At 44.3% G+C, this 17,743-nt stretch overlaps 1 protein-coding gene across 2 annotated transcripts; it reads right to left on the bottom strand.

Annotated features, from left to right (window-relative positions):
• Positions 1–514: 514 nt before the first annotated feature.
• Positions 515–8,702, bottom strand: SLC25A35 (solute carrier family 25 member 35). Of its 2 annotated transcripts, none has more exons than XM_078378279.1 (5): positions 7,289–8,702; positions 4,631–4,696; positions 3,547–3,699; positions 2,279–2,413; positions 515–849 (listed from the first exon to the last, which is right to left on the bottom strand). In XM_078378279.1, exons 1-5 carry the CDS (start codon positions 7,661–7,663, stop codon positions 649–651), a joined length of 930 nt encoding a protein of 309 aa, XP_078234405.1. In that variant the 5' UTR covers positions 7,664–8,702; the 3' UTR covers positions 515–648. The 2 variants fall into 2 exon arrangements, with proteins under 2 accessions (XP_078234405.1, XP_078234406.1); XM_078378280.1 differs by having other exon boundaries at positions 691–1,386.
• Between the last annotated feature and the right edge of the window lie 9,041 nt (positions 8,703–17,743).

Here is a 17,743-nt window from a genome sequence, read left to right as displayed (position 1 = left end):
AAATATGCAATTAAGACACAAAATGTCTAGCTGAAAAAAAGGGCAATATATATATATATATATATATATATATATATATATAGAGAGAGAGAGAGAGAGAGAGAGAGAGAGAGAGAGAGAGAGAGAGAGAGATCATTTGGGGTTAGGGAAGCTTTGTCCAAATGCTTTGGACTACAATACCCATCTTCCCTCACTATGGGCCATTTTAGCCCAGTCAGCTTGCAAAGCAGCTGGAAAGTGAAAGAGATCTCCCATCCATGTATTACACTCTGGTGCCACCTAGAGTCCAGCTTGTGACACACAAGGGAAGAGGAGGGCTACTTGGTTACCACGGCAACACCTTGACTGTTAGGCTTTTGAAGCCTGGTAGGCCTCTCTCTTTAAACCAGGCCCTTCAGGAGCCTTCCGGGTACCTTATGATCTTTAGGGCACAACTTGTAAAAATTGCCTTCTTTCACATGACTATCCCCACCATTTTTCCAGCCGGCATGGCAGGTGTTGTCTTTTTTTAAAAAAAAAAACTTTCCACGTTTTGATGTTGGACTACAGCACCCATATTCCTTCACCCCCGGCCCTGTTGGCTGTGGCGGGAAGGGAACTGTAGTCCAAGAATATCACCCACTTCTGGTCAAAATCCTCTTGTAAGCCCTAGACCCCTGCAGCCCGTATACAAACAGGCCAACGAGAAGCAACAGTAACCTCTTTTATTGGGCAATCATCCAATTCATAGCAGACCATAATATGCAGAAGATGGGCGGGCACGCGCTCTTCCTTAGCCAATGACATGAGGAAGGTCCCGTCGCGGGTGCTTAACGCAAAGCAAGGTTCCGGCTGCTTGGTGTAGCATCTCTGTCGAGAAATAAGTTAAGAGTGGAAGTTTTTGTATTTGCAAAATTAAAAAATGGGTTGCTGCAGCTTTTGCAAAGCATTTTCTTCCCAAAGCCCATGAAAGCAAGAAGTCCGAGCAACGAGAGAGATTTTAAAAAGATAAAATCTGCTGCCCCGTGAAAGGTGGTCGCAGGGAGAAAAGCCATTTGCTCTCCTTGTTCAGTGATCACTGGCGTTGGCTTCACGTGAACCCCAGGTCTGACGCCATATATTTGATAAAGATGTTTGGGGAGAGCAAGCAAACCTTCCCCTGGCCCAGAGCTGAAGCACTGCAGAAGGTTCAACCGGTCCTGTTCTTTCACCGGTCAATGCCTGGTGTCACCTTTCCTGTACCGGAGCAGTGTACGCTTGGCGCAGCTGGTCCCAGAAAAACAGGCTGAGGATGGTGTGGGGTCCGATTCGGAAGTAGGAAGCCCCCAACCCTTTGTAGACCCCCCAAAATCCCTCAGAGCGGATGATTTTGGCAAGGCAATCCAGAAGACCCTTGTAAATCAGGCCCTGCATGAGGAAAAGAGAAGAATCAAGTTGTTTTCACTAACCAAAACTTACTGGAAGGTGATCTTCCCCCCCCCATCATGTGATTTTTATGTTTTCCTACAAAGGGACACAGTTGCAGTTGGAGTTATAGTTTATAACATTGTATAGCGAGAATGATCTTGGAATCGTCGTCGATCACAAGCTGAATATGAGCCAACAGTGTGATGTGGCTACAAAAAAAGGCAAATGCTATTGTAGGCTGCATTAACAGAAGGATAGTTTCCAAAACCTATGTGGTATTAGTTACACAACATCTGTGATTACTGTGTCCAGTTCTGGACACCACACATCAAGAAGGATGCCAACAAACTAGAACAAGTTCAGAGGAGGGCGACAAGGATGATTAGGCGGCTGGAAAGGCTGAAAGAACTGGACATGTTTAATCTTGAGAAAAGAAGGCTGAGGCTGATAGCACTTTTCAAATATTTAAAAGGCTTTCATACAGAGGAGGAGCAAGATCTTGATCATCCCTGAGTGCAGGACACGCAACAATGGGGTCAAATTACAGGAAGCCAGATTTCAGTTGAATATTGGCGAAAAACTTCCTAACTGTTAGAGTAGTATGACAGTGGAACCAATTACCTTGAGAGGTGGTGAGTGTTCCAGCATTGGAGGCATTCAAGAGAAATTTAGACAATCACCTGGCAGATATCCTTTGATACACATCCCTGCATTGAGCAGGGGGTTGGACTTGATGACCTTATGGGCCACTTCCAACTTCATGATTCTTGCCCCCCGACCTGAAAATTAGGAGCTTCTCTTGAAATTTAAGAATGAATAAAGATTGTCCACCTAGCTCCTCCCAACATTGTAACACCAGTGGCCTCTCTCTAAATCCACTCTCTGTGCTTACCTGCCCTTCAGGACTGACTGGCTGGTTGTAGAGGCGAGTGCTGGCCACATCGAAAGGTGACATGGTGAGGGCCACGGTGGTGCTACTGATCATGCAGGCGCTCAGGGATACCTGCCAGCTGTCCTTTGGAAAGACCTGGGAGAGATGATAGAGGAGAGTGGGGTTAAGGAGCACAAAGGAGTCAACAGCCGTCCCTTGAAGAGTAGCAAAACGAGTCCAGGTTCAATCCTGCATGTGCCATCCATTGATTCATGAATACAAAGAATGCAGAGAAATCCAGGATTCCCAAGAGACAAACGTTTTCACTTTAAACTTCCTAGCCCCTTTAGGATTAAAAAGAAGTGTCTGACTAGCACCTGGTCATCTTGGAAGAGTTGCTCTTTTTTTGGACCACATCTCCCAGAATCCTCTAAGCCAGCATACCGACATAAATCTCGGAGTTCAAATTTAAAAAAATGTCAGTAAGTCCAAAAAAAGGAACACTGCCAACTCTGAAATATGTCAGGTGGGATCAATAAGTTTTCCCAGAAAAAACTCCAGCATGTAATGTGGCTCCTTCTTAGAATTACATCCTGCCTTGCTTTCATTCATAGAATGCAACAGTCATGTATCTCCATGGAGGCTTCTCATCCAGGCACCGACAAGAAGCTACTCCTTTCAAAATATGTGCCTTGGACTTTATGATCAACTGGCGTTCTGCTTGAAAATCAGCAGCAGAGCTGTAAAAGTAAACTTTTCCAAAACTCATACAGAGATAGATGGGCAAATCTAAGTCTCCCCGCTGCCCCAATAAACAAAAATCCAGAATGGTTATATAAAAGCTCACATTGTTGCTATGTGCCATCAAGTTGTCTTTAACTTATGAATGAGTGATCTCCAAAATGTCCTGTCCTCTATAGCCCTGCTCAACTCTTGTAGACTCATGCCCATGGTTTCCTTTAGGGAGCCCGTCAATCTCCTATTTGGTCTTCCTCTTTTCCTACTGCCTTCCCCCTTTCCTAGCGTTATGGTCTTTTCCAGAGAATCCTGCCTTCTCAGGATGTGCCCAAAGAAAGATCATTTCAGTTTCATCCTATCTGCCTCCAGGGACAGTTCAGGCTAGATTTGATCAAGGACCCACCAGCTTGTCTCTCTGTCCAAGGTAGCCACAAAGCTCTCCTCCAGCACCACATGACCAAGGAATCCATTTTTTCCCCTCCTGTCAGCTTTCTTAACCATACACAATAGCCATCTTTCTGGACAAATCAGTTAATCTGTCTCCAGCTTACCTCTAGGCGGGCCAAGACGTCCTTGGCGGAGGAGAAAGTGGCCAACTGGGTAGAAGAGCCCACCATGACTCGGGGAATGGAGGAAAGAGCCCCACGCCAGAGTCCCATCACACCATGTTCCTTGTGGATCATCAACAGAGCATCGAACATCCCCTGGGAACAGAAAAAACAGAACCACCCACCCCTAAAATATATCAATGCATTAAGAGGCATAGTGTGTTCCTCAATTTTATAGATTTTAATCCTTTTTTTTTTAAAGATGCGGGTTGATTTTAAATTTACTGTAAATTAAATATTTATTTATTTATTAAAAGAAGATAATGGTGTATAGTTTAAAGACTAACTTTAAAGACCAACTTAGATTTTATAATGTTAGCTTTCATGGACAAGTTCACTTCATCAGACATAAGACAAGGAGATATAACATGGCAAATATTTATGCATGGTATCAAAGATATCAACATACATGCTTGATCTGCACATCAAATACACTATCATCACAATGTTTAACACCCACTGACTTTCTCAGCAACCAACCATGATCTCTAGATTTTGATATCTATACCCTGATTTCATGTATAAATATTTGCCACGTTATATCTCCTCTTATGTCTGATGAAGTGGACTTGTTAACAAAAGCTCACATTAAAAAATAGAAAAGTTAGCATTTAAGGTGCTGCCGCATTTTTGTCTTTTTAAAAACTTTTTTTATTTTGTTTTCATCTATCACACTTGCACAGACTAACATGGACTAAAAAACTAACACTTCCACAACTACAAGAAGAATTGCACCCCCAAGTCCCCCCCCCAAAAAAACAGGTTCACTTCTGCCTTTGAGGGAGGGAAAAAAAACTCAGAAAGCACCCACATGTAAAAGCCAGTTTTAGTGGAAGCACTTGCAAGTTCCAGGTCTCCAGCTCTACACATAACGCACCATTCGGCAGAAGAGTGGCCACGAAAAAGCTAGGAACTGCCATGTGATTCCCACTTCTGGAGGAAAAAAAAGCCCTGATCTAGGTAGCTGAATTGTGAATTGGTGTAATGCTGCTTCCTCACTGTAAAATGCAGAGTGAACATCACATACCTGGTGTTTGTACTGATGCCCTACAGCAATCTCAGCAGCAGATTGAGCCTGAATGTGGGTCTTCACCTGTATAGAAGAGAATAATCCTATCAGGATGGCATGGGAAATCATACGGGACTATCCATTTGAAAAAAAGGATGCCTGTATCCTTCCTTCCACTGGGCCAGCATCTCCCAAAGCATATGCTAAACATTCTCAGGTACAGCTCTAATATAAGCCTCATGGCTAAAGCTTGCCCATGATACAGGAAATGGAGATGCCTGGCTCCATCAAATAAACACCAAAAATTATTTATTTATTTATTGGATTTCTATCCCGCCCATCTAGACCAAAGGTCTACTCTGGGCAGTTACGCACTGGCCCATTGCAACATGTGGGAGAAGATGCAGGAATGGATGGACCATGATTTATATTATTTAAGCAGTGCGACAGCTACATCAAGAAAAACATTTTTAAAAAAACCAAACTACAAGGACCATCATTTAAGACTACAGATCAATGTTGATACTGGGTTTTTTTTTTAAATTATGTCTTGGCTTTCAAAAAGAGTTTTGATGATCAGATCTGAACGGAAAGAGTTTAAATTCGGCTTCCCAAAGGCTGCCCGTTTACACTTCCTGTTAGTTTTTATGAGGAAACAGGCCGAGCTAATTGTATAAATGGGAAAACACAATAAACCGTGGAAGGCCAGCAGGCACGATCTTCCAAACAACCATTTTCACAGTCAGGCAGAGTGAGGCTGCTACCCCAAGCAAGCAGATTTTGGCTACCCGAGACGTGCAGATTTCTGCTTCTAGACTATAACTCCCATGTTCCTTGGGAAATCCTGGGAGTTGCATGAACTCCAATAACACAAATCCAAATATCTCTACAGCTAATACTGAAAAACAAAGCATTGCTCATTTATTATTACCTTGATAAGTGTCATGGAATGAGGTCATTACAACGTTTTCCCAAAAATAAGACAGGGTCTTATATTAATTGTTGCTCCAAAACCGTATCAGGGCTTATTTTTAGGGGATGTTTTTTTTTTTCATGTACAACAATCTATGTCTATTCAAATACAGTCACGTCATCATCTTCTGGTTGCTGCACAAGGGTGGAGGGTGGGGCTTCACTTAACTGGGGCTTATTTTTGGGGTAGGGCTTATATTACAAACATCCTGAAAAATCATACCAGGGTTTATTTTCATATTAGGTCTTATTTTCAGGGAAACAGGGTATTTGGATTTTTTCTTCCTGCTTTTGGAATGAGGGGAACACCTAAAATCACAGAATCATCTCACTGACTCCAACATGACAGGAAACTTTCAGGACAAGATGATGTGACCTCTCAAGAATTATCTCAAAGTTATCTCAAGAAAAAGAAAATGGAGCATTTGGAAAGAGCAAGTCTTTTTTAGCCAGGGAGATCTACTGTGTAGAACTCTGAAACATTCCTTTAAAAAACAACAACCAACCAACAACAACAAAAACACCTCACCAAGAATCCCCAACCTGCATGGCTAGGGATCTCGGGGATTCTGGAATTTGTAGTCCAGAACAGAACTTTTCCAAGCAAAAGCACCAACAAACTTTCAATTTGATGAAAGGCAGGATACTTTACCTTTAATAATAATGTGCTTGCCATCAAATATATTACAACTTATGGTGAAATACTCAGAAGTGGTTTACCCTGCCAGGCTGGTTCTTTTCCCTGGAGGCACAGTGGGGAAATCGAACACTCAACCTCTGGCTCCAACCACTGATCTATTCCGCCAGTTGAAAAAGGTTGCCATAAATCAGAATTGACTTGACGGCACATCATTATTATTACTTTTAAAAGGAAGAGTTAAACCATCGATCCAGCAAGGAAACTCATCTGTTCATAAAAGTAATTAGACAGCTCTTGCAGAAAAACTGGATAAGGAGAGGAAACCCCACATGAAGTAGAGTGAGATGCACAAAAATCAACTCACGGTTCACTGGACACTTCCAGTTCTAAAGCATGCCAGACCGCATATGCTGGAAAATCAATTCTTACCACCACAAAGTTGGGGAAATAGAACGACATGCACCACCTTGAACATCCTGCAAAGAAGTAGGATGTACGCCCAACTAATAAAATAAATAACAATCCATCTGTCCTGCGTTGCAAGACTTTAAAAACCCCTCCTTCCTGATGGCCAGATTCAATTTCTCAGGGGCCACGTTCTATTCTGTGGAACGGAAGCCACCACAACCTCAGCAGAGCGGACAGCTTTTATTAGCACTAAGTCCTGAGAGCAGCATTTCCACCCTTTTAGAACACAAAGAAAGGGGTGAGTTTTAAAAAACTGGGAAGGAGGAAGAACTAGATTTGGCATGAGGGAGAGAGTCCTCACCCCAGCTATGTTTCACACAGAGGTGATGCTAGTCCGGTCCCTCCTCTTCGCGTTCTAGCAATCCAGGGGTCAGGCCCACCATGGGTCTACACTCCAACTTAGCATCTCAGACAATTGCATTTAGAACATGCTTAGTATCCAAGCACAAATGAAGGAAAACAGAACCCGAACAACTATATTTCAATTTTTCCCATAATTTAAAAAAAAATATTTTTCATCAGTGATGCTATGGATCCTGTTAAACCCAATCCTGCTTTGGGATCTCAGGCGATCTGAATCCAGTCGTGGGACCCACCAGATAGATGGGGCTGCTTGCGAGGGCGGCCACGGCCCCAGCCATCGCTCCGGCCACAACGGTGCGCCACGGGCTGATGTGCCCCTCGGGCACGCGAATGTAGCCGGCCGTCTCCACCATCCCATAAAGGCCCAGGCGAAGGCCGTTGAAGCCAAACTGGTAAAACAAAGCCGGCAAAAGTCCTCGCTGGAGGGCTGCCAGCCCGTCCACCCGTCCAATGGTGTAGAAAGCGTGGAAGACGTTGCGGTAGTGGCGGGTGTAGGTCCCAGGCTGGCGAAGTTCTCCTTGGAGCTGCATCCGAGTTTTCACCACTTCCAGAGGGTTGGTAAAAAGGCAGGCCCCACACGCCGCCACCCCACTGAGAATAAAGTCCATAGTCGGCCAGGTGTGGGGGGTGTTGTGGGAAGCTAGGGCAGCAGTATCAGAAGGAAAATCTTGCAGATCAGAGTCCGGATAATGGATGGGGGATCAAAGTAATTCGGGGATGGAAAATAGCAGTATGAACGGTCAACAGCGGTTGCAGAATAAATGAATGGATGGATGAACAGATGAACGAATAAATAAATATGAATTCAGTAATCGTTTCCTGGAATTAAAGAGAGTACACCTGAGATAGGTATCCACATGAAATAAAAAATTCAGTGATTCCTTAGAAAATCCAAAAGAACATCAAGGATGCTCTTAGTGAATCAAGTCCAAAGAAGATCCAGAGATAAAGGGAAGAGCAACCACACGTTTATCAGCAAGGAGGATTCAAGCTGCCTGGGGGACAGAGTGGGAACAAGTCAAGAACAAATGTATATAGGATGTCAGGTGAGGCAAAATGAGGTGTTGGTGCCAGATATGCTTTTTTTTTTTTTTAAATAAATTTTTAATTTTTTTTTTTTGCAAGCCAGGGGTGGGAAAATAGAAGAAGGCACTAGGAAGAAGCCCCACTTCGTGGTATGGGAGCTAACAGCCACAACCTATTATAGGATTTTTGGGTCGGGTGATCCAGGTAAGGGAACCTGCTAGGATGCAAAAAAAAAAGGACATCAGACAGGTGCACGATGGAATGAGAAAGAAAAAATCCCCGTGTTTTTTTAAAAAATAAATCCTCTCTTCTCACCCATGGAAATCAGGATTTGCAAAAGCCTTTGAAACGTGCAAAATAATAATATTTTAAAAAGTGGTGTTGGGGGGAAGGGAACCGGCTTAACAATGGAAACGGCAGAAGGCGGCCCTGGCGGGTGTGGGGGAGGAAAGGATCTGTCAGAAGAGGAGGAGGAGGTCTTCCCGCATTCTCACGTGTCCGCTGCGTCAAGGGATCGGTCCCACGGAAGGATGCTCGCCCTCCGCCTGAACCGGCCAGGTGTGGAAGCCGGACAGAGGCGCCTCCGGCACCAGCCGGCTGACCACGCCCCCAACCGGCTCGGCTGTCCAACGGCTAGCCACCTCCCGCCACTCCCCTTTCCCCCCTCCTCCCCGAGAGCCGGCCAATGGGAAGAAAGGACGGAGGGGGCAAAAGGGGCGTGGCTTCCTCTCCTCTCCTGACCCGGAAGGCAGAAATGAATGAATGAGAAGCGGGGAGGACGGCTTTTAAAAGCTCTGCCTTGACTGCTGGGAGGAGAGGAGAGCAGGGGCGAGAGACGGATTGACTCATTAAAGGAAGCCACAGCCTGGAGTCTGCTGAAGCGTGGACTAACTGGGAGTTTCTGGAGGTTACTCATGTATAGGGCTTTGTTTTTAATAAAATGGACTTTACATCCCCTTAAAGTGACTGAAGAAAATCTAAGACTGAGAAGTGTGGGGTTTTTTGGTGCTGTTGCTTTTAAAAGTGCATTTACTATTTTAACTACCATTTTAAATATCACTTGTTTAATTCTTTTTTTTAATAGTTGTGTACTTACTGTTTTTTGTATTGTCTTCTTAATGATTGAAGCTTCCTTGGGTCGTTTGGAGGAGAAAAGCTGGGTAAAAACTAATTTAAATAAATAAGGCTGCCACTGGGAAAAGATAAATACCTGCCTATTATTCAATGGCTTGAGGATCTTACACATCTCTGCCACCCAGACAACATGGCTATGTTTCTGGATATTTGGGTGCTTCCTATTTAAGTTTGTTTTGTACACAGGCCTCAGTTTTACTGATAAGTCCCACTGAGAAAGGGGCATTTACCCCCTGGTAAATGTATCGATATTTGGAGACTAACTAAAGAGACTTTTCCAACCTATTTAAGATGCTGTTGACAGAAACCTGGATGTGATGTCTCTTCACCAAGTCAACAAACCTTTTACCAGAACAAAGCTAGGCACAGAAGAAACTCCTTTGATCTGAATGTAGGGTAGCCCTAGACTGTCCAGGAGACTCGGGTTCAAATCCTCGCTGGATAGCTTTGGCATACTCCTTCTGCCTCAGCCTGGCCCACCTCACAGGGATGATGTAAGGAAGAGAGCCACATCTGCCACTTCGAATTCACTTAAAATAAAAAGGGAACAGACTGCTTTCGATGCATGACAAAAAACTATCCAGAGCGTCAGACACTAATTAGCAGGATGATGTCAGAGAGGATTTCAATCCCAACCCAAGGACTGCAAAGCCTAACCATTTGAGGTTCTTTCCTCATCAATGCCACCCATTGTTGTTTGTTGCTTAGTTGTTAGGTCATGTCTGACTCTTCGTGACCCCATGGACCATAGCACGCCAGGCCCGCCTGTCTTCCACTGCCTCCTGGAGTTGGGTCAAATTCATGTTGGTCGCTTCGATGACCCTGTCCAACCATCTCATCCTCTGTCGTCCCCTTCTCCTCCTGCCTTCACACTTTCCTAACATCAGGAGCTTTTCCAGGGTGTCTTCTCTTCTCATGAGATGGTCAAAGTCCTGGAGCCTCAGCTTCAGGATCTGTCCTTCCAGTGAGCACTCAGGGTTGATTTCCTTCAGAATGGATAGGTTTGTTCTCCTTGCAGTCCAGGGGACTCTCAAGAGTCTCCTCCAGCACCACAATTCAAAAGCATAAATTCTTGCATCAATGCCACTCATAGCCCTAAATAAATACTGAATATGAAAAATATGAAAAGTGTATTTTTCTACTCCAGAGGATCACTAGGAACAGGAATTGGTTTTTGCATAGGGTATGTCTCCAAACAGCCGGATAATTCACACACACAAGCTAAAATTAGGAGACCTCTGGTTATTTCCCATTTTGGCCTTAATTTAGCATTTCTGAGCTTATGGCCTGATGGAAAGGGTATGTGTTAGAATTTAGCCCACTCTTACGTTGCCTATTATTTTAATCCCATTTGTGCAGTTTAGGTACTTTCAAGGATAAAACCTTCACTAAACAGACAAAAGACACCATTGTGGCAGCTTGAAAGATGTTTCCTGCAGAGCAGCCTTGCGTGTCAAGTAACCCACTTCTACTGGTGCATCAGATACTCTGGGCTCCCACCCACGATAAAAAAAACCCTCAGAAGTCTTGCCACAAAGAACTGGCAGGCAAAGTGATGACTTTGCAAGTGAATCATCACCTGAAGTTTGTTCAACTTGGAAGAGCGGGTGATGCCTTTTATTGGATCACTAAGAAAACAAACGGCAAGCTTTCGTTGGAAAAAATTCCATTCTTCAGGCTGAGCATCCCCTTTCCATGGATAGTGCAGAAAAAAGGTAGCCAAGAGTCCCAAAAATTGATGGTACACGTCTGTGAGTTGATGCCAGTCCTCTTGAGGCTACGATCTCAACAGCCTTCTTGCAGCATGGTTTGGCCTTTCTACACTCCAAGGCTGCCAATTACCCTGCAAGTGGGTTTGCGAACGGGTCCCCGAGTCCTCCCCTCTTTGGTTACCACTTTCCACCTGCTTGGATTCCCAATGCCTTTTAAATCTACACAAGGACTAAAACAAATGTTGTACTGTTTCTCTCACTGTTCCTTCCAACATTTACTCCATTCATCCCACATCAGTGCTAATCCCAAGTAGATCTGATCTTCTGGCATGAATACAGTGCTGCCCGGCATAGCGACGATAATCCGTGCAGCAAAAATCACTGCAAAGCGATTTCGTCGCTATGCGGTTTTTAAAAGCCCATAGGAATGCATTGAAACCCCTTCAATCCTATGGGCTTAAAACTCACCTTTAAGTGAAAATCCTCCACATGGCGGCCATTTTCGCTGCCTGGTAAGTGAGGAATCCGGGCGAAAACACAGCGGCCGGCCATTTTTTTTACCCGGCGGCCATTTTGGAACCGCGATCAGCTGTTGGAAAATCGCTATGCGATGATTGGTAAGCGAAACAGGGTACCGATCATCGCAAAGCAATTTTTTCCTATTTAAAACGTCGCAATGCGATCGCAAAAACATCGTCACTATGCGGATTCGTCATTAAACGGGGCGCCCGTTAAGCGAGGCACCACTGTATGCAGTTTCATTTCATTTAGCCAGTATGGCCTGTGTTTTTGGAAGCATTTCTACCCACCTTATTTTATATTTCTGGCTTGCGTGATAGCCCGTTCTCAGTCTTTCAGGGCTGTCACTGGATAGGTCTAGATGAGATCATGAATGATGTGCAGAGTGGCGCACATTGTAGAAATATACCCTTTGGCCTGCCTTCTGCTCCTACTAGTTGGGACAACAACCGCAATGCAATTTGTAAACTGTTTGTGTTTTTTAGTTTCTCGTTTAGCGCTAGGGCGCTAATTCAAATGCTTATCACGTCTTGTCAGTTCAATGTTAATTCGGTGGCTAACTATTTTAAAAAGAAGGGATCTGAACGCTGACGAAAGGAGTGGGAAAGAGGGTGGTGAAAACAGCAAAGGGGGAAAGGAGGAACTGTATGACGTGTGTACAAATGAAATGCACCTCCCCTGGGACAATGCAACATTTCTGTGTGAATGGCAGCTGTGATTTCAATGCCGGGGGGGGGGGTGGGCTGGTATAGTGCAGTATGCTTGAATCTAGAAGAAACTATCTATGGCGGTCACCTCCCCATCCTCTTGTTCTCTGAAAAAAGGTGGATAAACACTTATCTTTTATCATACTGAAAGTCCAAAATGGCAGTTCTTTTCTCTTTTTTTGGAATTAGAAAAGTCCAGAGTCACCATGTGACCTCCAGAGTTTACATATTTCCTTTCTCAAACATAAGTTTCTATTATTATTTTTATTATTTTTATTATTTTTATTATTATTATTATTATTATTATTATTATTATTATTATTATTATTATTATTATTATTATTATTATTATTATTATTATTATTATTATTATTAATTCCCCCCGCTCGGTCCTTTATTTTTCTCTTTTAAGGCCAATAAGTGTTCTCCACTGTTGTTTTAAATTCTTGTCATTTCTCCCCACAACCCTGCCTTCGGAAAAAACGAAATTAAACAAAAACCAAAATATGATGACAGTGCTCCACTGCACCTCGGGGTCGTTGTTCTTTGCCATTCAGGAGGAGGAGGCGCCCCCTCCCCACCCCGGGAGAGTTCCCCACGCGTGCACACTTACTTCTGGAAGGGAGGGAGCCCTGTGGCCTTTCCGCAAGCAAGAGGCTGGCCCGCCTGAACCCAAGCGGCAGGCCTTCCCCTCCTGCCAATGTGTCCTTGACGTTGACTTTCCATTTCATCTTTTGCTTCCTGTCTTCCACCTTGATTAAACTAATTATATGGTCAATGTAAATCGTGGTTTTGATGGTTTTGGTGAATCATTTTATTGTGAGCCGCCCTGAGCAGACGTAGGTCTAGAAGGGCGGGATAAAAATCTAATAAACAAACAAACAAACAAACAAACAAACAAACTAGGCAGCTGTTGCCCCCCAGCCCACCCACCCTAGCCAAGGTGTGTCTCTTAGCGACCAGCCCCGATTGTGACATCCGCGAAGCCTAGCCAAAATGTCCTCTCCTCCCTGCCTCCACATTTGGGGCCACTGGCACTTGCTGGAGGCCCCTCTTGCCTGGTGCCTGACCATGGCAAGAGACCGCATGAAGTACCTATATTTGACATTGGTTCTGGGCTCCCTGCTCCCCACCAGCGGGGACCCAAAGCGTCCCCTCCACACAAATTGGGCCCCCTGGCCCTTCCAGAAAGAAAGCAAGAAGCAGCGTCTCCACTACACCTTCAGCCCAGCCTCGTGGCGCTCCTATCCCCTCTTCGAAGCCGCCTTGCACGGGCTGTTGCGACTTTGGTGGCCGGTGGTGGAAAGCTGGGCGCTGGAAACCTGGGTCCGCTGGCGCACGGGGTGAGCGCCTGCACGACAGACGGTAAGGGAACCAACGCTCCCTCCCCCTGGATTCTCTAAAAAGAATCTCTCCTGCACCCACTTTAGTTCAGGGAGAACAAGCACATGAGCTTTGTAGTCCTAAGATCTACTAAAGCCCAATAAAAAGGACTCTGAAGCTATTTGTGGCCTGAGCCTCCCCCTCAGGAATAGCAACGAGAGGCTCTGCTGTTCAAGAGACCAAATGAAATAATTAGCAGTAAATACAGTAAATACTATAATAATGAGCAGTAAATTACAAATACAAATACTGTACACATTTAATCTAGCAAAGCATTGAGGTAGAAAATAGACTAATAGCAGCATTTGAATACAATACAGTGGATTATGCACTTCTACTAATCTGAAAAATAGAAAAAAGAACACAGTACTGTTAATAAAAAATGATCAGACTACACTCTGTGTGTGCTCAGAAAATATATCAGTAGTTAATTTTACTATTTCACTAAAGTCATTAATCAGGATTCATTATACCATTAAATCAGTATGCTAAAACACTCTTAAGACAGTAAAGTAGGATAAACACTCTGTGTATGCTCAGGAACTTTCAGGTACATAGTTCCTCAAGCAGCCCCTGAAAGGATGAGGTGAAGGAGACGCAGCCCAAGGGAGCATCTTCCAGGGGGTTCCTCTGCTTTGTAATACCAGTCAACGCTTTTATAGTTTTGATTGACTGAGGCTATTGGTTAATCATCATCCATGTTAGAACTGCATTGCTGGAAGGGACCCTCTGAATCACGGAATCCAACCCCTGTCAAGGAGGCACACAGTTGGAAATGCTACTTGCTTCTTTGCCCCACAACATATCAAGTGCTTCTACCGTTGGTTTGCAGCTATGAGCTCCCTTGTGAGAGACAGAGGCCTATTCCGGAGGCTTACGAAGGCACCCTCCACGGCAGGGGCAGCAGGAGTCGAGATGAGGATTTGTCTCCGGAATATCAGAGGACGACATCTCCCTTGAGGGCCAACTTCCTCGTCAGGACCCCCTCTTCGTCCTCGTCCTCGTCCTCGTCCTCGTCCTCTTCTTCTTCTTCTTCTTCTTCTTATTATTATTATTATTAAATTGATTGATTGATTGATTGATTGATTGATTGATTTGATTTTTATCCCACCCTTCTAGACAATGTCTACTCAGGGCAGCTTACAATAAAATATATCATAAAACAATTAAAACAATTAGAATCAATAGTATTAGTATTATTCAAGATGGAAAATGTAAGGAAAAACTAAAGTAAAAAGAAAAAGTTAAGTATTGACAGCTAAGTTGTTGTTGTTATTATTATTTTCATTCATTCATTCATTCATTTAAAGGCAGGATACCCAAACTGTTCTGTGAGACAAAAGATCCAACCGATGGACCTAATATAGCCTATGGGTCACTCTGGAGAATTCCCAGCCCTGCCCCAAAGCCCATGGAGTGGAACATGTTTCACTGTGCATTGATCATGTTTAGAAATCGTGTTACGTAGGAGAACCCCACAGATACCTCCGATCGGTGATCAGAGATGACTACAGCAATTTCCAGGGTGGGGTGGTGCTCGCTGTGTCACTTGGTCTCATCAAAACCAGGAACGGACCCGGCTGTGAGAGAGAATAACAGGGCATAGAAAGCTTCTTGGTTTTTTTCAAGACACCCGAGCACAACTGAGCAATAGAGAAGGGTGTAGTAGTCCCACCAGCATGGTGAGGAAAATAGATTAGGTATATGCTATTATATGAACTGTTGCGACGTGACAGATAGACATGACATTGGCCAGAGGGATAGAGAGTAATACTTGCGTCCGGTATATAAGATGAGTTTACCTGGCAAATGTTAGAAACCACACCTTGTGGGGTCGTGCTCTCTCCATGCTTGCAAACATGAAATAAATGTTTGCTGTGTTCTTTCAAAGTTGTGTGCTTTTTCAGGTGCATAACAGGTGGGACCATCCCTTCTGCAGCCCCCCCCTTCAACGGATGCATGAAAGGACAGGCAGTTTCCTCAGACAGTCCAGGATAGACAGGCGGGAGGGAGGAAGTACCTCTTTGGATTTGATCCTGCCTTATTCGCACACACACCCAGTTGGAAGAGGGAAGAGGGAGTGCGGTGGGACTGATCGGATTGGTGCTCTGGGAGGAGGTTGAGCACTTAAGTGGAAAGGTAGGAGGGGAGAAATGAATCATGAATTGGTTGGTTGAAAATATTTTACCCCACCTTCCTCCTTGAAAAGGACCCAAGGCAGCTTACAACAATAAAAGATAATACTTAAAAATTGAAAACAACGGTGGTTAACATCATTAAAACACAATATTTAAAACTGTGAATAATAAATAAGGAGGCACCTTTCATCATTAACAGGAAATATTAAGGCAAAAGATCAATAAGTATGCAAAATTTAAAAAAATGCTCTGAGAAATGGAAAGCATAAAAATCGAAAATGCTAGTAGTACTAACAATCCAGCCAAAGTGGTAATTCATAACAATCGATCTAAAAATCACACATAGGTAGCTGGTGATTGAGGGGGGAAGCTTGCCTGGAGAGAAAAGTCTTGGCCTGCAAAGATGGAAGGACAGCCAAGAGGCGGCCAGCTTGGCCTCCAGTGGGAGGGAGTTCCAAAGTCTGGGAGAAGCAGCAGAGGAGGCCCTCTCCTGTGCCCCCACCTGAATGCACCTGTGAAGGCAGACTGGGAGAAAAGCCTCCCCAGATGATCTTAACACCCAAGTAGGCTCATCATGGGAGACGTGGTCTTTGAGATCACCGAGACCCAAGCCATTTAAGGCTTTTTAACTGGCTAAAATGAGAGCTTTAAATTGTACTCAATAGTAACTGATCAGCAGCCCGCGGAGCTGCTGTAACAGGGGAGTTACATGATCCTGATCACCGCCCCCTCGCCACCCCCAATCTGGCTGCTGCCCCTGTGTTTACACTTCTTTTAACCTGGGAACGTTTTTTCATATTGTGAAAGGTCTAATTGCAGTTTGATGTGCATGTTGTGGTTGTGATCTGGAATAAATTTATACTTTGGCAGCCTGTGGACACTGCCTTGAATTCCCCTCCCCAACCCATTGGGAGAAAGAAAGAAAGGATCAAAAAGAAGTCCCCTTTTCACAGCTTCCACATCATGGCCCCATCACCCCTACAGCTGACAAAACACCATCCTCCCAGTGAGATGTTCTCGAAAACATCCCTGTTCTTTTTTCGGTCTCTCTGGTGAGCAAATTTTCAGCCGGTACCATGTTTCGACAGTTTTGAAGAAGACATCATCCTCTCCAAGGCCTTCCAACCTTTCTCTCAGTTGACCTCACGTATACCCCAAGAGTGAGAGCCTCTGGTTTAGAATTGGGTCGGCGTCCTTGACTCTCAAACCCCCCCCCCCAATCGTAGGTCCCTGAACACACAGGGGTCAGCCCACCCTTCCTCTCTGGCCCCAGGGCTTCCAGGCTGGGGTGGGAGATGCTGTTTTCTAACCAAATGAACGCGCCCTAATGGGTGACACAAAGGACTTGGGGGAAGTGAAAAGTTGCAGATATAACCAAATAGGATTGTCCTATGAGACTTCAATGCGGGAACTGTTAGAGGATGAGGACAGTTTGACTTGCATTATTGATATGTAAATACAAATCAGACGGTCCTAATCCTGTAAATGTACATATTTTATATCTATAGAAGCAGTAGGAAGGAATAGGGGTCTTGGAACAGTGCCTAGTGTGGCTGAGAAGGCCAATTCTTGAGTGACAATCCTTTCCACACTGATGACAAATACAGTGGTGCCTTGCTTAACGATAATCCGTTCCAGGAAAATTGCCGTTAAGCGAAAACATTGTAAAACGAAATTAAAAACCCCATTGAAAACCGTTCAATGCATTCCAATAGGCTGAATAACTCACTGTCCAGCTAAGATCCTCCATACGGCAGCCATTTTCACTACCTGTATAGCGAGGAATCCGTCCCTAAACATAGCGGGGAACCATTTTAAGCACCAGGTGGCCATTTTGAAAACCCGACAATCAGCTGTTTTGATTGTTCTAATGCGAAGAATCAGTTCCCAAAGCAGGGAACTGATCTTCGCAAAGCAAAAAAAAACCCAATTTAGAACGTTTTGCAATCGCAAAAAGATCATCGTAAAGCGATTTTGTCATAATGCGGGGCAATCATTAAGTGAGGCACCACTGTACAGATATAAGGTAATGTGGATGTGGTATTTAACACCAGTAAAAACAAATGTAA

The sequence above is a fragment of the Pogona vitticeps genome, chromosome 6 (genome assembly GCF_051106095.1).
Source record: "Pogona vitticeps strain Pit_001003342236 chromosome 6, PviZW2.1, whole genome shotgun sequence".
NCBI classification, from domain to species: domain Eukaryota; kingdom Metazoa; phylum Chordata; class Lepidosauria; order Squamata; family Agamidae; genus Pogona; species Pogona vitticeps.
The sequence above is the reverse complement of the archived record's forward strand: the minus strand, read 5'-3'. Positions and strand labels throughout refer to the sequence as shown.